Source organism: Thunnus thynnus, chromosome 10 (assembly GCF_963924715.1).
Source record: "Thunnus thynnus chromosome 10, fThuThy2.1, whole genome shotgun sequence".
NCBI lineage: Eukaryota > Metazoa > Chordata > Actinopteri > Scombriformes > Scombridae > Thunnus > Thunnus thynnus.
This window is the reverse complement of record NC_089526.1, coordinates 21,188,864-21,212,692: the sequence shown is the minus strand read 5'-3', so window position 1 is coordinate 21,212,692 and position 23,829 is coordinate 21,188,864. Positions and strand designations below refer to the sequence as shown.

General features: G+C 38.6%; 1 protein-coding gene across 1 annotated transcript in view; it reads left to right on the top strand.

The window, feature by feature from the left end:
* Positions 1 to 22,849, top strand: part of LOC137191733 (tumor necrosis factor receptor superfamily member 11B-like) — a 24,323-nt gene extending 1,474 nt beyond the window's left edge. Inside the window, exons 2-6 of the mRNA XM_067602077.1 lie at positions 9,803 to 10,030; positions 10,839 to 10,983; positions 18,045 to 18,260; positions 20,447 to 20,671; positions 20,767 to 22,849. Coding sequence (XP_067458178.1) covers positions 9,803 to 10,030; positions 10,839 to 10,983; positions 18,045 to 18,260; positions 20,447 to 20,671; positions 20,767 to 21,161 — 1,209 coding nt within the window. The 3' untranslated portion in view covers positions 21,162 to 22,849. The remainder of the gene's footprint in view (positions 1 to 9,802; positions 10,031 to 10,838; positions 10,984 to 18,044; positions 18,261 to 20,446; positions 20,672 to 20,766) is intronic.
* Positions 22,850 to 23,829: the final 980 nt, after the last annotated feature.

Genomic DNA, 23,829 nt, shown 5'->3' with positions numbered 1-23,829 from the left:
TTTGTGGTGAGTCATTATATTTGTAAATTGCACTTTCTTTGTGTGTAAAGCAGTCATATAGTGCAGTGGAATACAAATGAATGTGTGTGTTTGCACATATACTTTAGGCCACCATTTAAAATGATAACATCCGTACAGAGTAGTTCCTCTTACTGCAGAATGCGCTGCATGATTTACCTAAAATAGGCAAATATTTTGTTATTACAATTTCTGATGTAGTTTTCTCGTTGTGTTCATCCATCATTCAGTTAGTCAGTCATTCAGTTATTTTGGATGCCAGACAAGCATCTGTTTAGCCAAATAATGAGTCAGCTCAACAACAGCCAATAAGTCAATCAGCACCTCTCTGAAGTCTGTCAGCAAGTAAATTCTATGTTAAAGGGACACTCTGCAATTTTGTGTCCAAAACATTGTTTGGGCTTGTAAATCCAGCAGTAAATGCACCTCCTGCACCTGTGTGCCCTTCCTGTTCCTCTGCATGTTCCCTTAACATGTGGTTGTCTCCTGAAAAAACACAATTTTTGTTTGGGTCTTTGCCCAGGATGATGGCGCAGTGGAACAGACATCTAATTTGGAGTTAATGTTTTCAGTGCTCTTGTTTTTGTGAAGACGTGTGTTTTCTAAATGTGAACAGTGATCTTTGATGGAAAAGTGCAGTCAGAGAGGAGACATGTATCTTATCTTTTGTACTTGTGGTTAGCACATTGTCCACAAGCCAACCAATCAGACAGTTAGCTAACCTGTCTGTCTGACATCTATCTATCCACCTTGCAATCCAGCCATGTAGGAACATATTGTATCTCCCTGTATTGTTATCTATTATCTGTGCTCTCTTTATCTTTAAGCCTTTTCTCCTTCACCCTCTGTTGTGGCCGTTGGCATTAGCCGCCCCACTTCCCTAAACCCACAGGTATGGCTGCAGGTTCACACGCAGACAGGAGAAGCTGTGGAGAGGTCACATGGCCAAACAGATTCAACATGATTTTTTTTTTTTTTTTTGTAGTCAAACACAGGTGAAAGGGTGAGGAAGTGTGTGACGGGGTGGGGGCATGGGGGGTGGGAGGGTTGTGGGGGTGTTGGGGTGTTTGAAGGTACAGGATCAACATGTTTTAAACAAACAAGTACAAACGTTTATTCAGAAAGCAACGATTATCTGTGAAAGGTGCTTCCTCACACCTACAGTAACTTCCCCTTTTCCATCAACAGTAGTACTGATAGCAGAAGTGTGTGTGTATGTGTTTGTGCGGCAGTGTGTAGGAGGCCTATGTGTGTGGCACATAGCGATGTCAATGATTGATTATAGGTTAATTGCTGTTAATAATTCAACTGATAATGAAAATATATATTAACCAATAAGGCAGAAGATGAAAGATTGGGTACAACTGTCAGAATGTTACGTAATTGATGTAGTACACAATTACGCCACCAGTTGGAGCCTCTAACTTTTCAATGGAGTTACAGGTGTTTTTGGTGACGGCCTATACAAATCTCAACCTCAATCCGCTCGCTGTGTCATGTTGATGAACTCTCAAGCATAAAGTTGTGGGAATTCCATGGAGTTGTTTGGCGACTATCTGAAGCTTATGCTAATGCTAAACTAGCGTCTTCAACAGAAGCAGCTGCTTGGTTAGTGCAGGCTGAGAGTTGTGTGTCAGACAGCAGGACTCTAATTACACATGCTTCCAACAAAATCAACACAAATGTGATGAACTGTATAAACGACACCCCCTTGCTCTGAGTATAAATGCATTCAGTAAAGGTAAAGTTATGGCAGTAAAGGGACAGATACAGTCGAAGCGACAGTATTGTTTATCCCGGGACATCTGTCCAGTTAAGCATCAGTTTCCAGCAGCTGGACTAACATTAGCTACAGTGTGTGTGTGTTCATGTGTCCATGTGTGTATCTGTCCGCAGCTAATATGGCAGTACTGGACCCATCACCAGAATATTTTTTGTGCACATTTACTGTATGCTCAAGGACCTCTTGTGGTTGCGGTGATTTGCATTTTTTGGAAAACCTATATAAAGCCATTCCTCATCAGCTTAGACTTTTGTCCTTTCAGAAGTCCTCACCATTTTACAATATGTGTTACAACATCCATTTCCAGCAATCAGCTAGGCTAAAAACAAGGTTTACCTAGTCTATTGCAGACCACATTTTGGCCTTTGTCATGGCTCAAAAACTGACATTCATAGAAAAGTATGGTCTCATCTTGAAGCGGAGCATCTGCAGATTAATTCCATATCTGATATGTTATGATCCACTAAAGTTAGTCATGATACAAAATGAATAAATCCCCATGTTTTGTTATCTTCGCTGCCATCTTGACTATAAGGGATACACACCTGGCAGGGATCAGCACTCAACTGAGTGCAGTCTTGTTGTTTTATATTAAACCAGTCAGACTGAAGCCTGTTGTGGGTAGATTGGGGTAAGCTGTTTAACATTTATATGATAATGTCACAGGTTATTTACAGTTGAAAGCTTTTAGTGTAATTAATTGTTGGATATATCTAACACATCTAGTCTGATCTAATTAATGTCCTCTAATGAAGCAGGTTGTGTAGTTGTTTGCTGTGTTTAATACTTTGGATTTTGTCAGGCAGCTGATGAATAGCAACAGACAGGACCTCCGCAATTTTAAATTAAGTCATTTTTTGTTTGAACTCCTAATGTAGCCTACTATTATTTTGTGTCTAACATAGTAATGTCAATGGTTAACATGGTTTTATTATGGAAAAACATCCAGTATATTTCATAAATTATTAATGATAAACTGATAATCTACTGTTGACACGGCTAACTAAACAAATTGCTTAAAATTTACATCTCTAGCAGCACAGTTGTGATGAACTCATTGGTCCAGTGTGTGCTTGTGTGTGTGTGTGTGTTTGTGTGTACGACTGAGTGGTTAAGAGACACAAAGAGCAGAAAGAGAATAGGCAAAACAGATGCAGCTGTTGTATTTGTGTCAAGGTCACACACAGGCCTTCCTCTTTGCATGAGTGAAACAGCATGACTGATCTGATGCAAATTTCTGTAGTGAAAGTTGATCTTACATTACATGTGTTAAAAGATACAGTAAGGGGTGGGAGATTTATTTTGCTTGAGATTTAAGCAACTGCAATATGTCATTCAGAAAAACAGGTCATGTTTCTTCATGCAAATACAGCTACTGATTTTTTTCTGTAGCTTTGTGACACAGAAAAATGTTTCTGTAGTTGTCTCAAATGACTCATTGGTCTGAATTCTTTGATAAGGCAGGAGAACTAAAATATCTTTCCGCTTTTAGTTATTGACATAAGGGCTTTTGCAACAATATTATCTTCAATAATTGTTAATCCGCCAGTTATTTTCTTGCTATTTTCTCGGAAATAGTTTAAAAAATCATCACAATTTCCCAAAGCCGAAGCTGACATATTCAAATTGCTTGTTTTGTCTGAAAGAAAACCAGCAAATGTCACATTTGAGAAGCTGGAACCACTAAAGTTTTGGCGTTTTTTGATAAACAAATGACCCATATGATTAACTGATTATCAAAATAGTTGCAATTGGTAATTTTAACAAATTGATTAATCTACTGATTGTTTTCGGCTTTAATCAACATCACATGTACACTGTAAGAAGACAGTGGAATTGAATAGTATATTCACAGAATCAGCTTGGTTTATGGTGCGACAGCAGAATATCTGGACTTTATTGATTCTCAGTTAAATCTTGACAGAATTTCATATGTTAAACAAGTGCTAACACACATAAATAATTAAGTCACAAGATTTTAATCAGTGAATTCAAAATTAGAAGCACTTTAGGTTTGAGATGATGGGGTGAATTTCTTTGCATGCAGTGTTGAATTTCATCAAAGATTATGAATCACTGTGATGCAGCATGGAAGCATGTCTCTCTTTCTCTGCATGTCTCTGTATGAATGAAGGAAGACTGATTCCATATCCACAGGAAAACACACACACACACACACACACACACACATACACACACACACACGCACATGCACACACACTTCCAAGAGCTGGAATCCCCCCTCAGACCACCTGCGTTCTACAGTTAACTGAAGCCATGTGCCTGGTGGATAAGCTGGTGTAGTGTGGTTTGATCCTTTTGTGCCACGGCTCTTCTCCTCATGCCATGAATTTAAAGCTGACCTTAGGCAACCCAAATTCTGATTCTCTTATTTCTTTGTATTTCGGTATTCTTCACATTCAATGTAACTCTAACCCTATCTGTTGGAAGTTAGTTAAATACTGTGGCTAATTTGTTCTAGAAGCATTTTTTAAAATAATATCCACAATAACACAAAGAAAGTGAAGTTTACAATTTCAAAATGTAATTGGAGTTGCAGCCTCCTAACAGAGTCTTTGGATTGCTTTGTGCTTTTTTATTTTTCAACTTTTAACTTACATCTTGCATCATATCAAAAGTAATTATACTGTATTGCAAATTTTGGCAAAAAATTTTTGTCTTTTATATCTGATTTTATTATGCATCATCAAGCTGACCGACATGCACTTTTTGCATATTATTTACTATATTTCCAGCACAAAACTACAGTACAAAATCATTTAGCTCCAATTAATAGTCATGCATCCAAACATTTTTTTTCATATGGATAGAATTAATAAGCTCATTTCCCAGCCACTATCTATAGATGTTGCTCCCTTTACAAGTTCATATGAAAAGCATGTGTGATCAGTTTTACGGCTGTTTCTATCAGGTGGCTGAACTGTAGCTATACCTCTATAGCCCATCTGTCATGCATCGCTCTGTGCAGTTCATCCTGTTTCAATTCATCATTACACATCACTATGGATGTTATTTTGACAACAGACAGGAAACAAAATCCCTCATAAGACACATAAGCCCCATCCAGCTGGCGTTATTTCAGGAATTATTTCATCAAATATCATAGGTATTACATGTGATGCCAGTCAAAATATATCAACATAATGATACATAGACACATGCTGTGGGAGCAGAGATTAAGAAAAGGCTTGAACAACTGTAACTTTGCTCACTAAACATCATCTCATCGCCAGTTACAGTAACATGGGACTGGATTTCTCTCTGTGTCTTGCTTGTGTTGCCTGTTGTGGGAACCATGTCCTTAATCCAGCATGGCCTAGTGTATCACCCCCATTACAGACTGAAATACACTTGTGCTGTTGTTTGTTTCATTCATGAGGATAACATCTGTTAAATAACACATGTTCTCTGTTAAGGAATTGCAGAAGATCGTCTTTGCTCTGCATAAACACCAGGCTTTCTCTCAACTCGGAGTCCAACAGGATTTACTGGCATAGATTACATAAGCGAACTGTGTCAGATGAGGGTTATATAGTGTTTTTATTTTATTGTTATTATTATTCAGTCTTTTTGCCTTTATTTGACAGACAATGTAGAGACAGAAAACTAGGTAGAGAGAGGGGTATGGCATGTAATGCGGGTCCCCCGGCCAGGAGTTGAACTGTGGACGTTGCAGTTATGTGGTATGAGCCTTAACCATTAGGCCACCATGGCACCCCAATGTTTTTATTTTAACCATTCTTTATCCAGGAGAAGACCACCAAGGGCATCCACTTATTTCCAACAACCAGGTCTCAGCTTCACATACAGTTTTTATCTGCCTTGCTCAAGGGCACCTGTAGTTATAGTACTTAACTACTAATCTTAAGAAAAGATGATGGTAGTTGCATAGGGAAGGTAGAGTACTATCATTAACTTTGTCCCCTTGCACAGCTCTCGGCCAGTTAGAGGACTTAAAACTTGCAACCTTGGACTTCTCTCTTTATCTTGCTGCTGTTTATACTCTTGTTTCAACACAATCTCGCAGCCCATCGGCTATCTGTCTGATGATGATTTAGGTGTAATAGATAACAGATATCATGGCCAAGACATCCTCTTCCGTCCTTTGGTCATTGTTTACAGTCCGATTAGCAACTTTATGTGGGCCAGACAACATTTCGGCCTATCTCTATAAACATATCTGCATATGAATGCATATAAATTTTTTAAAAAGCTAATAAAAAGCTAAATCATCATCAGACGATAGCTGATGGGTTCCGAGATTGCATTTCGGCCAAAGCGTTCCACCTCTTTTGCTCTCCACACAGACTGTTTACCGGCATGCAACCAAAGCCTGCTCAAACGTGATTTACTAATACTAATCGGGCTACAAATGGACAACAAACAGACCACAATCGGAAACAGGACCATTTCTGGTACCAAATCTTGTCCCGTTGCCTACAGATTCTGCATTTATATGCAGAGATCAGTTTCAACATAACCACATTTCCATTCCCAATGCTTTGATTGATGCATCAGTTTCTCTTTCTGTCTTTCACCTTGCCCCATTACTGTGCACTCACACCCAAAGATTCAAAAGCGACAAAAGCAGCTGGCAGTGATTCATTCATTCAATGAAAGCTGGTGACGAAGGGCCTCAGACGCCTTGAGGGCTGGCAGCGAGCACCCACCGACCAGAACGCCCACTGCTGCTCATGAATCTCTTGGTGTGAGTACCCAGTTGGGTTTCATACCTTCATCCATCCTTTCCTCTCAGCTGGCTGTGCTCCATGTAGGACATGACTCTTGCTGAGCTTCACTCTGATGATGCTAACAGTATAATTATGGCTGTCAGTAGCCCCTAGTTGCTGTGTAATTTGGGTTTCCAGCGGTCGTCCGTGATGTCGTCAGATGGCAGCTTCTAAGGCGACAAGAAGGGTGAAAAGTTCAATATCTCTTTTAGCTACTGATAGATGGACTAACACACATACACACCACAGAGCATCTTCCCAATAATTTTATTTTTAAAAAGTTGACAGTCTGTCTTTTCTTCAGTAGCAGAAAGCTACTGTGCTGGCTACTTTAGAAAAGTGTGCTTCTGACTGAGTGTCATGAACAAATAACAAAGTAAGTTCTACTTACTGTATGTTTTCAGCATAAAAACATAATCCAGGGAGGACTAAGGAAGCATAGCAGACATTAACAAGTAAAAGCCACTTGCTGAGTCTTGATTTTTTTTTAAAAGTAGATGCAAGACACATGTCTGTTGAAGATCCACCTCAAGGCTAGGTGTAATAAGCTAAGTGACTCCAGACTACAATGGCACTCACATTCTTCATATGATGTTTATCTTTTTTCTATTTTAATAGCACGCTACATTTCCTGTCTTGCACAGGTTTAATGTTGCATGAAACTGGGAAAAATAAAAGCGAGTAACATGCAGCAAAGGTTATAAACTGGACACATAATTCAGGATGTATGAGGGCGCACAAACCATTGAACGATTATGTGTTTTTTAATTGTTTCAAAGGGAGTATCCATGTGCAGTCATTTTATTTTATCTTCTGTTTACTGTTTCTTACTCTATCTCTTAATTTCTTTGCACTGCACAGTATATTGTAGCTGGAGTCTAGCCAAACTACTGTACTGTTTGAAGGATTTGAAAATCAGTTCAATCCTGACCACTTCCACATGTGCTCAGGCTCATCGGCTCTGACTGAGGATCATTCAGTCCTGCCAGTAAACCCATCCCGACTTGAACCGCTGAGTAAAGTCAGTACGACAAGTGTAACTGTATCCAGATTTGCGCGACCAAGGTGACCCTCTGTCAGTCCCCTCGGTATACTCCACCCTCCTGATGTTTCTAAATTGATTGGATGCGGTCTCACGGCTTAATAGTGTGTATATACACTTCTTAATTTGAAAAGCGGGACTATGATTATGGGTTTGATTCCCGCTGGGGCCACCCATGCTACAAACAAACACATGCAGTCATGGTACTGCTCAGCAAGTTGCTCTGGATGAAAGCCTCCCACCAAATGTTGTGCTCGGAGGTCGATAGGTTTTGCCGGGAAAACCACTGTGCTCGCCAGGCTGTTTGAAGCGTAGGTTTCTATTATGGTGTGTAAAACCCATTCATCTATTTTTACTATCTTTTTCAATGACCTTCACTGCAAAAGGAAACAGAAATAGACGAGGTAAACCTACACATTTTTTTCCTTTCTTTGTAGTGCATCATTCCCGGATGATAAACTTTTTAGAAAATGAATGACTTCAAAACAGGAATACACTGTATGTGCAATATACTGAATTATTAAGGGAGAAAACAAATAGAAATATACATACACATGAACAAGTAGTATGTTCTGTAACATATGGCAGATGGGGAAGACACAACAATACTGTACACTGTCTCCTACACACACCCGCACACATCTGTGGCCAAATATTTTGTAATATAATAGAGAATAATAGATGCACAAGAACACACGCACAAGTAGACTCGCACTGAAAATAACACTCCTCTCTGGTTTTTCTTTTGTTGTCACACACGCATGCACATAGATCGGGTTTTGTGGTTGCAAATTACAGTACTGTATGTACTTTAAGGTAAATGGGATAAGAACAGAAACACACACGCAGGAAGGAGATCAGTTGTGTGTGTGGAGCGGTAAACTGTAGAACAGAGTGGGTGAGTGTTTTGTATTCTGGTGGTGAATGGGGAAAGCCCAGTAACCTCCAATCGTTCTCTTTATGAACAGCAGCCAGGAGAGGAGACCGCAGCGCACACAGACCAATACTGAGGAAGACAGTAATTGGACATGAACACTGACAAACACGCACACACACAAATGCTGCAACGCACACATTCCTGCATATGTGCGCTCCTCACACACACACAGTCACACACACGTACACACACACACACGCACACAATGCAATGATGGCCTATTGTGAGTTTGTCCAAGCTGTGATGATGTATCCCAGCCAACGGGAAAGTCCACAGAGCCAATACTGTAGCTGAGGGACTTCAGTGTGGAAGGAGCCTGTTGTGTGACATCTGGTCCACATGTGGCCTCGACCAGCTGCATGGCTGTATGTCAAACATGCTCACCAACTGATATCTCAGATTTTAGGTCTGGCCGGAGCTTTTCAGTTCCTGCTCAAGTGATGATACATGGGCTTGTTTTTGAGGCAATAACTACATATGTCCTTCTCAAAGACTCGCTTACAGCCACCCACTTTACAGCGTGTCTATATGGATGGAATGCTTTTTAGGGGGGAAAAAGATATATGGGTGTGGTGAGCTCTTACTCCAGGGTGGTATTAAAGTGCTATAGATCACTTTTGAATCATGTCAGATGCTTTTTAGTTACAAAGCCGCCTATCTACAGATTGCTGGTGAGGTCAGAGAACATAGGGCTCCACAATTGATGTCTACAATCATGTTTCATGCTCTTTAATTTAATATCTGTAGAATACTGGCATGAAGAAAACAGCCGAGATGTTACGAAAAAAATGCCAAAAGATCAATTAATTTAGTCTCCTAATAGCCATGGTAGAATCATTCTCTCAGCATTTTGCAACTAATCATCAAAATGTGAGTCATTACAAAGGGGAGATATCCCCTCATGCAAGGATTACAATTAACAAACATGTAGGGATGAAAAATATACTGCAATTATTGTTTGGAATGTTGCCCCTGTGCATTAATCCATATATGTGGAGTTACTGCTGAATCCTCCCGTCATATTCCTTAAACTGCACACTGTAAAGCAGAGGAAATCACTTTAGGACTGCACGTCCACCAGGAGCTTCAGCTTTACAGCTCTGACCTTTCTTTCAACTCGTTTCTACTGGAAGGGCTGGGTTGGCGAGCGCTCTAAAATATAAAAATATTTGAACCTGTAGCCAAAAAGGAGCTGTGCTTGGGATGGGTTTCATTATATATTTTGTCATAGTTGTTGACTCACGGCTAAATCGTCTTCCCGTCTCTTGCAGCTCTTCACAGCTTCTCTCTCCTGGGCCTTCCAGCAGCAGGCTGTACCGCCAAAATACCAGTACCTTGACCCCGTTACATCTGACCTCCTACTGTGCGACCAGTGCCCTCCTGGAACAGCCGTGAAGCGGCACTGCACCACCGACACACCCACAGAGTGCCAGCCCTGTCCTGAGAGGCATTTTGCAGAGAACTGGCACTGGGGGGATTCATGTCAATACTGCACCTCGGTATGTATGAGGCCAAAAGGTTTACATATCATTTTATCATTTAATTCTCTTTGGGTTGCCTGTTGTTTGCTGTGTATTTAATATACCCCTGTGCTGCATGGTTTCTGTATGCATGTAACAGTTTTTTCCTGTGTGTGTTAAGGAATGTGGCTGACTAGTTTTCATGAGAAACACCTGTTTTTGTATGCAAGAAGCATTTTCATTCCTGTGTACACTTAAGTGAATCAACAAATTATGAACTCATGTCATGGTCTGGAATTCTACTTAAGTTCAATATCGCTTTAATGTTTTTATCCTCCAGCTTATCCTTTATAATACTCTTCTGTGGTTTTCCTTATGTCTTTTCCTCAGATTCATGAACATACCGTTTTTTTTTACATTTTGGCATGTCATCTGGGATCTGAATCTGTGTTTTTATGGAACCAGTGTTTCCACTTTTGTTGTTGTTACTAAAAATGAAAGTCTGAATGTGCTCTTTGTGGTAGAGTCTTCCCTCAAAGTTTAGAGACACTCTTTAAGGTGTTCTCTTTTTGTCCTCTTTAAGGTGTTTTCATATTTCTGTTTATTTTCTTTTATGTCATCTTTCAAGAAACTGAACGTTAAGGGAGACAGCTTGTAAAGCACCAGCTTAACAATCACCCTAACCTGTTTTGTGTTCCAAATCTTACATTTCTGCCCACATATGTGCATATAAATCATGTCCTTTACCATATGTTTTTGTGCACATGTGTAAGGATCAGCATCACTCTTGACCGTTTCAGTAGGTTTGTGGTGTGTGACACTGCTCTTCTGTGTTTGTTGTGTTTAGGTGTGTAAGGAGAGACAGCTAGTGAAGCAGGAGTGCAACAGCACTCATGACCAACTGTGTGAGTGCGCTCCAGGTTTCCACCTAGTGGTGGAGTTCTGCATCATACACAGTACCTGTCCACCTGGCCATGGAGTGGCAGCTCCAGGTAAGATTAACATTAAGATTATTATTATTATTATTATTATTATTATTATTATTATAGAGGCAGGTCAAGTCAAGTCAATTTTATTTATAGTATAATCACAACAGAAGTTATCTCAGGGCACTTTTCACATTGAGCAGGTCTAGACCATACTCTTTATTTTACAAAGACCCAACATTCCCCCATGAGCAAGCACTTGGCGACAGCTGCAAGGAAAAACTCCCCTTTAACGGGAAGAAACCTCAAGCAGAACCGGGCTCTAGCTGGGCGGCCATCTGTTTTGACCAGTTGAGTTGAGAGAGAAAGAGGAAGTGGGAGAGCAAGACACAGAGAAGCACAACAACAATAATAACAATAACAACAATAATAATAATGGTAAAAAAAAAGGTTAAAAAAAGAGGAATAAGATGACTAGTTTGTGTATTTGATTTACTCTCTTAACTCCATTAATTCTATTACTTTAACATCCTAATACACTGCAAATACCTGATGCTCTGTTTAGATTTATACCCAACAACACTAGCTAACATTGTAGGATGTCAGTTTATTGTACTGGCAGACTGCCTTGTTTTTACATTAAATATCTGATGAACAAGACACACAGTTATTTTGTGGTTTTCCATCTATCCGGTCAGGATATAAATCAGATTTAAATCAGAGGACCAGTGAATAACAGTAGGTATCCATAATAAAACCAGAGAAAATTAGGAATTCGGTCGTCACACAGCCAAGAAGGAATCACTGCCTGAACTCAAGAGAGTAAAAATCCCATGTCCTTAATGTTGGCTGGTGCAGCATGAGCGTGTGTTACTTTGTGTGCTCACTGAGTATGTATGAGTTTTCAGTATTTTGAGTAGAAACTCATCTCTATATCTTAACTTTAATCCTCTCATACATCACATGCTTTACTCTGCCACTATCTGACTTAAATCAATTCAACTTCAGGTATGCTTCACTGGCATGTCAGGGAGAAACTCCAATGCTGCCAAAGCAGAAATACACATCACTTACAGACCATCATTTTCACATTAAGATGTCCTCTCCCTTGTGTGACTGGAAATCCTCCTGTCTCTCCCTCTTGCTCTGATTCTGTGAATCAGATCTTTCCCAGATGCAGATGTCTCTTTTTGCAGAATCAACTTCTTTTTTTTTTTCAAGTGACTCTTTCTTAGTAACGTTCCCTAGCTCTCTCCCTTCCTCTGTCTTTCACACACACACACACACACACACACACACACACACACACACACACACATAGATTGTTGTTGAAGACAAAACAGAAATTTGTCATGGCTAATAGTTTAATTTTTAACTGGATCTCCCTGGGCTTTCTTATTTGTCCCCATCTCCTCTAGCAGAGCAATGTTGTATACTTACACATGACAAAGAGCAGCAATGAGAGTCCTATTATATCCTATTATATACAGTGATTGTGTGTGTGTGTGTGTGTGTGTGTGTGTGTGTGTGTGTAGGTACATGAACATAAAACACACGTACGTGCATGTCTTTCTTGGTTGCACTTCCACACCTGGTCTGATTCGAATTGGAGCAGTGTTGCCTGAAACATTTATGGTTGCCAGTTTTAGAAAGATTTAACTAGTCAAATACACACCCAGTCATTTTATACTTCTGGCTAAAACTGACTATTTGAGAACTGAAATGCAGATGAAAAACTTTTATCAGTTTTGTAATTTCCATTCTCAGAAAATTTTAACAAGTGATACAACTTCAATGGGCCCTAAATGGGCCTTGGTCCAAGAAGAAAATTATACTTTTTCAGGTTACTAGATAAAAAGTTTCTAAAAGTACCTTAAAGCGCTGCTTAAGATTTTTTTTAGTACAACATGATTTTGCACAATTCTAAAAATAGTGGTGAACCTTGAAATTTAGCATTATCAAGTGGAAATAAAAAGTATGGAAAATGATCGCTTGATATTTTCCATGACCTCAAAAACTACATTAAAAACATACATTTTTTTGTATGTGTGAGCTTTGTCAAGATGGTGACTGATAAGCATAATTTAATTCCATTGTGGTATAGTTTGTATTACTGTAACCATCATGTGATGAATCTCTGTCTGAGCTTGCTCAGTTACTTCCATTATATTCCATGCTGTCATCATCGAACACACCATGAGGGCATGTCTGCGGGAATCATTTAGGAAATTAGTTTTTAACTTATTTTCATCTGTGTGCAACGTGTTTCACATGAAGTACAGTGAATTTATTTGTTGGTCATCATATGGCTTTGATTCATTCCCTTTGATTCCAAACCTTTACTCCTCACAGTTTTGAATTGTGTCATGTTAGCTTTTTATAGTTTTATCTGAGATTAGGAAGCATTTATTTAAGGTTTAAAGTTTAAAGTTTAAATGTAAAAGGCACTCAATATAGTCCCTCTTACATTGAGTCCATTGAGTCTCTTTTACGTGTTCCTATTCTTTCCTCCTGGTTCTCCTGGTGACTTCACTATCTAATTATGACAAATATTATTATAAATTATATCTACAACAACAGTCCAATGTCTGTCAGCTTTAAAGAACTGTAAAACCACTCTTAAACTGTAATTTTCTCTGGAAGAGTTCACCTCATCTTTTAAATTCAAGCAAAGATCAGGATCCTTTCAACCACAAGTCTGCGGGAGTATAAGCTGGTGGTAGTTTCAGTAACACAGCAAATAGTGAAAGTTATATAATAGATGTTTGATTAGGAGTGTAAACTTGTCACCTTTGCAGCGAAATTTGCTGTTTCAAATCCAAAATAGGTCATTTGTGTGGGGGAGGTGGGGGAGCAGTGTGTTGTCTTCCCTTAATCTTATGTGTATAATAATAATTAATTGATCAATAAGAAAAATAAAAACATATGTACTTAAAAGTTATGTAGATGGTTGATTATTTGAAACTGAGACAAGCTTTGCAAAAAAGATTAAGTATCAGTTTCATTTCATAGACAAAAAATAAATCTGTCAATAGAAAAGCTGTTCAAAAGCATCTTCTTCCCTTAAAGCAGTCGAGCATTAAAACTTGATGGCTGCATTAGAGGATGTGGTTATGTGTGAATTTACATGTTGTGTTATTTGTTTAGCAGGTGTCAAGTAATGTAACCTGTAACATGTTTTACAAATTGCAGATTGGGGATATGACTTGGCTGTGACTTGAAAAAAAAAATATATATATAAAATATAAAATATATATTTTTTTGCTTTAATTCCTGTCTCTTTCTCTCTCTCTCTCTCTCTCTCTCTCTCTCTAAACAAATGTAGGATGTTATGTTTATCACTTGTTCCTCTTCATATATCATTGAGCATATTTTACAGCATAGTTAAAGAGAAAACTGTGTCATAAGTCATCAGCTTGTTCTGTGTAAAGAAAATGACACAACCTTTCCCTGCATTCCTGAATCTGTGCTTCCTCTTAGGGCCTTTTCACACGTACCTTGTTTGGTCCAGACTTATAGACTTTTCAGTTTGAACCAAAATTACAGGTGTGAAACTTCCCCTGGACCATGGTCTGGACCAAACAGCCGAACCTTTGTCTGAAAAGAGGAGGTGGTCTCGGTCCGCATCAAACTGAACCACCGTTCAGTTCGTTTCTAGTGTGAAAACATTTTTTGAATGGTTCAGACTTTCAAACCAATCACAGGAAGTTCCGACAGGCTATCATCAGAATTGGAAAAAGTAAAAATGGCGAGAGGAGACCAAGTTTTTAATTAAAATATGGTCCGATGACTTTATAAACAGTAAACTGGAAAAAACTCATAAAAATGGTTTCCAGGTATTTTCAGAGAGGATGAGAGAGAGAGGATATGAGAGGACGGAAGAGCAATGGCACCTGAGGATAAAGTAATGCCATAATATAATTATTATAGTGGCAACGAAATTAATTTGTTCATTAATTTTTCTCCATTAATTCAAACGGCAATAGAAGGCTACTCACCAAACTGACAACATGCCAACGTCAGATGCATGCCCGTCTATAGACCAATCAATGTCAAGTTTGGGGAGACGCAGCCCATGTAGGTGATGATGACAGTTATAAATTGTAATGTGAAACAAAAACTAACCGGATCAAATGTATACAATGTAACAAAAACATGAGCCTTGGTTCAGACTTTCAGGTGTGAAAAGGCCCTTTAACTTAATTGTAACTGGCCTTAACCTGCACAATCTAAAGTTAATGTACAACCTGCATTAACTTCCCCGAGAATGTGAAGGCATTTTGCAAGATATATTTTGTGTTAAGCTCCCAGACAGCTGCAGCATATTGAGACTAGGTTTTGCCTTTGACTGAATTTGATTTTAAAGACTAGAATATCAACAAAGATCATCTTTAAAACTGTTTAGAAACAATGTGTGTTGTTACATGTTGGTCTGGAACCGTGGGTTATCTGCGGTGGTGTCAATATCAGCATCAGTCATTACATTTCCTCTAGATCAGAGAGAGACGGTTACTTTTCCTCACAAGACAGAACAAATGCAGTCTTGGCTAATAAGTAATACAGATGTTAATATGTGTGTCATTATCACGGTGGGTATCCGACATAATTTTCCTTGCAGATTCTCTCCTTGTTGCGTCAGTAGCGATTGTGGGCAACATAAAGAGAAGTTGATGCTGAATTTCAACATTCCAGTGAACAGACATTTCTACTAGAACCGCAGCAACAACTGGCACTACACATTTCATGACTTCATCCTAGACTGGAGACCATGAAACAACATTTTCCTTGGATTCTTTGTACACAGCGGGTTATAATCTGACCCCTGTAGCGGCGACACCGCTCAAAGATAAAACATCATTTTCCATACATCTCTCAAACATGAATCTGTCATCTAAAAGTCTGCTGAAGTTGTGTAGACATGAGACAGCATTTTTGGGGATTCCCCTTCCTGAAGCTGAAGAACTCATTATGTAATGCCTTGAGTTGTGGTTTAGACCTTTAAAAACCACAGGATGTTAGAAAACCCATAGTTCAGTCTCCCAACAACACATGCCTTTATGACTCCATTTCGCTGCCCTTGATCTCCTTATTTGTCTGTTTCTCCTTTTTATTCTCTGCCCCTCTGAATGAGAGATTAGATTTTTTTTTTTCTAGGTGGTTTATAGGTGTTTTTCGGAGAAACTGGTTCTACTGAGTGTTAGCAACTAGAAAAGACAGTGTGGGACATAGTATGGAAGAACTAACAAAATAATGAATGAAACAGCACAAGTATTTTTTTTCTTTTATTTGAGGTCTGCAACAGGTAGGCTATTTATTAATGATTAATCTGGTGGTTATTTTTTGATTGTTTGTCTGGTTGATAAAATGTTCCCTAAAGCCTAATATCATTAAATAGCTTGTTTTGTCCAAGAAATCCAAAAATCTAAAGATGTCTTACTTATTTAACCTTTATTTAACCAGCTAAGTCACATTGAGGCTAGAAACCTAAACCCCAAAATAAAGCTAAAAGTTGGATAAAAACTAACTAAATAATTTATCATAGAGATTACAATAGCCTTGAATTTGCCCAGAGATATCAGATTCATCAAGTTATTAAGTTTACTATATCATAAGACAAAGAAACATGACAAATCTTCACAATTGAGAAACTGAAACTAGAAGATTTTTATAATTTTTTCTTGAAAAATTATTTATATGATTAATCAGTTACAATAGTTTCCAATTAATTGATTGACTAATCGATTAACCAGCCAAGCATATCAACTATTCTTTATATGTAGGTGTTTTTTGCTAATATATGCATCTTCAGCCTATTTAGTGAATTACTGTAATATTGTATGTTCCCTATGCAGACAGTAGAGCAAAAACCTCTGCTGATACCAATATGCTGATTTTACATAAATAAAATGTCAGAAGAAATTCTGAGAAAAAACTGATTGAAGCGAGCATATGAAACCATAGTCGGTCTGACACATCCTGATGCACATCGCACTGTACATGCTTTGTCATCAGCAGTGCAGGAAATATGTATACTTGCTGTATGCAGATGGTATATCAGATGGTGGTTTTATGTTTTAGACGGTAAAACTCTTTCAAGAAAGATCACACTGTGCCATGACAGCAGGAAACTAATTAAAAGGTTACATCTGATATGAGCGTGGCTTGTTCTCCCACACGCTTTCACTTCTATACTTCAGAGATAAAAATAAAATGAGGATGTGATTACAACACTAGTTCCACTACATGGACACTGTCATATGTGCTACAGATCACATACCAGAATGATCAGTCATGATTTACTGTAATGTCATGGTAACTGCAAACTCATAACTCATCAGATTATGATAAAATGTCTGTACATAGGTTAAAATGTTACGAATTGTGATTAGAAATAATCACAAAAACTAATAATGAGAAAGATATCTTTAGTTATTCAATATAAGTAAAATTATTAAAGAAATTTGTCCTAGATTGATTTTTAGTGATTTTTATACATTTCACATTTTGATCATATATTATTGTTATTGTACCTGATATTTCAAGATCATGGAAGCATTACACTTTTGTTCTACTGCAACATTCTGACATTAAAATCATAAACTTTTTTTTTTATTAAAAGTGTATTTTATTTTTCATCAACCTGAAAAATCAGCTGACAAATCATTATGTGTTGTGGTTTAAGTCACATGCCATAGTAATAGTACTCATATCTCACCGTACATCAACCCAGCTTCGCAGTATTTCCAATTCGGAAAAACAAGATATAGAAACTTACGTGTATCATAGTGAGTAAAAGAGATGTGAGTCATTCTCAGAATCACACAGTCATCTACCGCTCGGACTGAGTGTCACATGTTGTGGTCATAGTTCTTGGAATCACATCGTCTTGATAACTGTTTGATCAGCTATATGTGTGCACGGTGCAGTTCATGTTCACACACTGAACACGGTTCATGTGTGTAGGATGAAACTTGTGAAAATGAATATGAAGAAAATCTGTACAATTGGCTGTTTGCTCATTGTAACACCAAATATGACACATTAAAATGATGACACAATACTGTATGTCAGTAAAAGAATGCATCATTAATATGTTTTATGAATCATTCTGTGTGTTTCTCTTCCAGGCACACCGGTGAGCGACACTGTGTGTGAGCGTTGTCCTGCTGGTCATTTCTCCAGTGGTGGCTCTTCCACGGAGCCGTGTCAGCCCCACACGAACTGCACAAAGTCTGGCCTGAAGACTGTGAGATGGGGCTCATCCACTTCAGACAGCCTCTGTGGCAGTCAGGACAAGACTGTGACGCTGGATTGCTCTCAGCATCACACTTTGTGCCACACTGGTGAGACCACATACAGACATACTGTACAGTCATTCACTGCAGTAGGGCTCAATCTGTTGGAATCATATGGAAGGACTTATGGAGGATGGAGTTCAGTTGCACAGTATTTACACAGCGCACACACATGTGATGATGTTTTTCAAGCAAACCTCAGTTGTCAACAACTTAAAATCAGGCAAGAGTGAATTATTTCAGGCATGTGGTCATTTTCATTCCATTTCAGGCAGGAAGGGGATTTCCTTGGTCAGGTTCGTTGTCCAGATTCCATTCTTCTCCAGATTCTTTCGTGTTTGAAAACCAAAACAAGAGAGAGAACAGAGAGCAAAGGGTTGAAAGGGATTGTTATGGCACCACTGTCACAGTACCCCATGATGGATCAATTACTCTATTGACTGTCACATCCCCAAACTGCAATAACAGAGGAAACTTGAGTTAAGTAGAAATAAGACACAATACGAGCCGGTTAGTCTTTGTTACTCAGACTCTAACTATGACAGATGCTGACAATTAATTTTCGGAGAAGCCTCAAATGCGACGCTGTATTCCCAGAGCCTGGGAAACCACAGTCGCTGAAGAACACACACATACAGATGTACAGACCCTGGCACACTCATGCATACTGTGCACCACACTTAGAAGAAAACATCACAAAGCTGTTGTCCCTTGGGGAGGGTGATGCTCTCCACAAACATTCATTCACAAATTGACTTCCTGCGAACTACACAACCACAGATTGTCTGCAGAAAATCCTGGGAGTGTTTAGCAGTTTTTTTAAACAAAAAACATGAAATTGATAGCAGTTGGGAATATACACAAGTTGCTATGTGATCTGGGGAAACCACCAGGATGTCGCTGTCAATCATAGACCAAGCCACACTTACGTCATCCAGACATCAGAGAAACAAGCTTAATATCCTCTCGACATTAAAGTCACTCATGCTACACCGACGCTAGTTTGCTAAAAACCTTTTTTTCATATCTACTGGAGTGCCTCACTAGCAGTTATAGTTCAGCAGGGCAAACAGTTTCACACATACATCAATACAGAAATGTTCCCTAATTGTATGACAGAGGCAATTTCATATTATGACAGTTTCATCTACGTCATCTTCAGCTTTGAATGTTCTGGGTATAACTAATCTTACAAAGGTTACCCTAGTTAGAAAAAGCCCCTGCTTCCCCCTTGTTCTTCACAAAAAAATACTTTTGCCTTATAAGGAAGACTTGCTGTAATCAAGAGACCTTGGCTTGCAAAAATGTAAGGCATGTAATGACGAAATGATGTTGGCGTATGTGTGGTGCAGAGAAGCTCAGCAGCAAAGTGCAGCACATTTCAGCACAGCTCACCTCAATTCGCTTCATTTCACCATCCAGCTTTGGCTGCTCTGGTGCAAATCAGCTCACATGGGCTTAGTTTGGTTTGGCTAGTCAGATGTCAACGGTGGTACTCTGTGCTGTCAATGGGGAACAGAAAGAGGACATCTTTGTTTCTGTTGCGGTCAAGCTATGAGCCAACACTTTAAACACACACACAAACACATATAAACAAAAACAGACTAAAGGGACTCCTCATGGAGACCAAACAGTAATCAGAATCTAAACATCACCTGTGTACCAGGAAAGTACAAGGAAGTGCGTGACGTTCAGTCAGTCTGGTCAATGATGTTAACCTCCACTAACTTTAAAGGGTAGGTTCACATTTTTTCATATCTTAAAACAATGCTTGTATGCCTACTGTATATGTTCATGGAAAGCATTATCGGTTGCTGTAATTGTTCCTCCTGTCTATACCGGCTGCAGAGATGCCCTCCTAAAGAAATTTGAATATGACCAAAAATTCCCAGTCCTATTTCTGTGCAAAAACGCTTTCCAAAGTTTAGCTGAAGCTAACCATACTTTGTTCTGCTAACATCCATCCAAGTATTGTATTAAGATAGACTTAAAATGTGTACATATCCTTTAAGAGAACAAGCTATGACAGATGTGAGATATTTAAACTTTTTGTCCCAGATGTTTCCCACTTGAGCCTCAATCAGAAGATGTAGTTCTTTGACGTCCAGCAACTGTAAAAACACTGCATCAATGTGTTTCAACATTTTTTTAATTGACCTCATGCAACAGCCTTGTCTACACTGTCATGCGTTTTGATTTTAACTGTCACTCTCTTTTTTATCTCTTCATTCCAGATGTGACCTTGTGTGAGGAGGCGGTCTTCCAGTCACTTGCCTCGCTGCGACTGTCCTCGGTGCCCTTGGAGCGGCTTTTGGAGAGTCTTCCAGGGCGAAGGGTGGACCGTAAGAGCCTGGAGAGGCTGAAGAAGGTCTGCTCTCCTCAGCAGCAGGTTCTCCAGCTGCTGCGACTGTGGAGGGAGCAGAACAAAGATCAGGACAAGCTGTATGGCATCATACAAGGTACTGACAGAAAACACATCCATACTTTGTAGTTATAGTTTAGTTTTACATTTCAGCCAGTTGTGCAGTATTGATGTAGTACCATGTCCCTGCAGGTGTGAACCACTGTGAAAGGAAGGTCTCTCGCTGCAACGGCCTAAGGAACCTGACCTTGGATGACCTTCTGAAGATCACCAACAGCCTGCCAGGGGTTAAAGTTCATCAGGAGGACATTCTGGCCGTGGTCTCCACTTGCCTGCCCAGGCAGTACATCCTGCAGCTTCTTCACCTCTGGAAGACAGCAAACTATGACCTGGATCTAGCTAAAGGTCTGTCTCACAGTCTGAGGGTCCTGCGTAACCAGGGGGCACCACGCTATCTGCTAAAAGGCCTGAAGAAGATCAGCCGCATCATAGGAAGCACCTCCGCACACAAGATGTATGAAAAGATGTTTGTTAATATGCTGCAGGATGAGTTGTGTTTTAAGACTCATAAGCCATTAAACGAATAAGGAATTTAGGTACAAACAGGAATACATGCAGACACTAATGCATTGTCAAATAGTGAACACAAAAAGAGACACGCAGTGAGCAGGGGGATAGATGTATGTGAAAGGGTAACAGATATAGGTCACATGATAACATCAGGTCTTTGAGATGTCACCAAATGATATCAAGCTATACACGTGAATACAAAGTGCCTGGAGGTCTTTTGTCGAAAAAGGCAAAAAAACATTGAAACCCTTAGCCACAATAAAGATGTTTTCATTATATGAGGTAAAAATGGTAACAAGAGATGTTAATAACTTTATACTCACCCTCAGTTTTCAGTGATGAATCAAATAGACCTTAGATGAAAGAAAAAAAATTCCATCACACATCTGTGTATTCCAGGCAAACCAAAAAGTTTAAAAAAAATGTTTCCTGGGAACTTTTTGACCGGAGTCTGTGAAAAATAAAAAAACTATTTAAGATGTAAATAGCACACTATTTTATGGAAGAAGGGCTGGCAGATGTTGTGTTTTTATTATTGTTGCTTTCTCGCTGTTTGAGAGGAAGGATTTGGTTTCATAATGAAATACATGTATTTTCTACAGTTTCCCTTTGTTTGTTGGTTTGTTCTGGACTGCTGGCAAGTAAAGCTCATCTGATTTTTTTGAAATTGTCAGCTTTATGAATGTACAAAGGAGTGCAATTGTTTTCTATTTAAAGAATAATTTTACTTTCTGAATATGTAAAGGCTTTGTGTTTATTACTTTATCAGAAATACTGGATTCCAAATGCTGCAAGTTCATGAAGTGATATGTGTTTTATATTTTGTTTTATCACTTTATATTATTAAGTGTATGATCTGTTGTATATATGCCAGACTGGTCCTCTTTAAGCTTGTGTAACTTGTGAACACTAATGTCAAATGATCTGATTAAAATCAGTTTGTAAAAATGCATTACTTCTTCATAAAAAAGCAACTGGCAGACTGAACAGATTAACTTTGGTCTTTTCTGCTGTGATTCTGAAACTCTCAACAAAAACAAAATCTAAACAGGTTAAATTTCTTTCTGCCAGGCTGTGCTTTTGTTCTGTTAAATCCTTTTATGTTAAAAAAGCAACATTAGCTAATAGAAACATGGCAGACTACCAGCAGCCACTGACCACAAGCTAATAATCTTTACTCACTTTACTAAACACTTACACATGTAACCAGCCATCACCCGGGACTACTTTCATCTGTTAAAGTAAACATTGGTGTGAATATTTGAACACATTAGTAATGAATCTACGACATCAACTGTTAGTCATTTAGATCTGATTCAGAGGATATTCATTAATATGGTGCTCTCAGAGTAACTCATTAGAATTTCGAAAGGGAAGTGTTCCAGGATGTAGTACAGGTTTTTGCCATGGAGATTTTGTCACACACATGTTGTTTGAACTACGTGCACGCGATCACCTGAAGGCATTTCATTATAACTTGTGTATTATGTTAATACAAATTATTAAATAGTATTTTCATATTAGGGATGGACGATTTGGATAAATTTCTCTGTCATGTGTAATTTTACATTGTGACGTCAGTCAAATATGTTTCATGATATAATACAATTTCCAGAAAACAGAACTGTTTAACCAGACAGGAATATCCAGTGATATCAATACCAGAACAAATCGAGATAACATTGATGTCAAAAATAAAAATTCATTATGACCATAAAGCAGTCCTAATGGTTGATTTAGAACATTGCCCACAGTGCCATAATAAACTCAGAGAGTTAAAGGGAAAACTTCCTCAGTATAAATTGTATGGCATCAACTCTGCAGATTGACCTAATCTCATGGTACGTTTTATATCTTCATGCCATTTTATATCTTCATGCTGCACACTCCTGTTTCATATTGTTTTGTGTGGGTATATTAGGCCACTTTTATTCTAGGATTTGACCTATATGTTAGTGATCTATAGCATGATGAGCAGAATGTACAAGAAAATTTACAAATTTTTCACATGTGATGGTTTTACTTTCCTCTTGGGGAGATATACAAGCCTGGCAACTTTCTTTCCATCACATATTTCCTACTGGTTAAATGGTCTCTGGTCTGGATGGTCCAGCTTGAGTTTCTTGCGCTGTGATGAGATAGAGGTGTCCAGCCTCTCTGGAGCAAAATGACTCACAACCAGGGCTGAGTGTCAAAATTGTAGTATTGAAAACTAAGGCTCTTTCAGATTCTTAGTGTTGTTTACTTATTTCCAGATTTAAATAATAATATGGCTAATTTTAGGCAAACTCCTTTTTATGCTGCTTTGTGTTAAGGCACAATTAAAGAATGATGCAACTGAGAAGTTTAGCTTACTTTGGTAAACAGAAAATGGTTTATCCAGCCTTACCCATTATATTGTTGCATACAAAATCAGCATTTTTTGACTGTAGGGAACTGTTTGTGTAAAAAAAATATTCTAAGCTCAAAGGTCCTCTAGTTTTTTTCTGGTAGATTTTCATTGTTTTCACCTGCATCTCACAGTCTTAAACAGCTAAGATCAGCATCAGTCAGATATGGAGGATGAAAGCTCAGAAAAGCTAGTAAGTAGATGTTTGATCTTAGATTATACACATAAAATCAGCATTTACTTTTCTCAAAACACCATTACATCAAATTTTTACATACAAGTTCATGGTAATTATA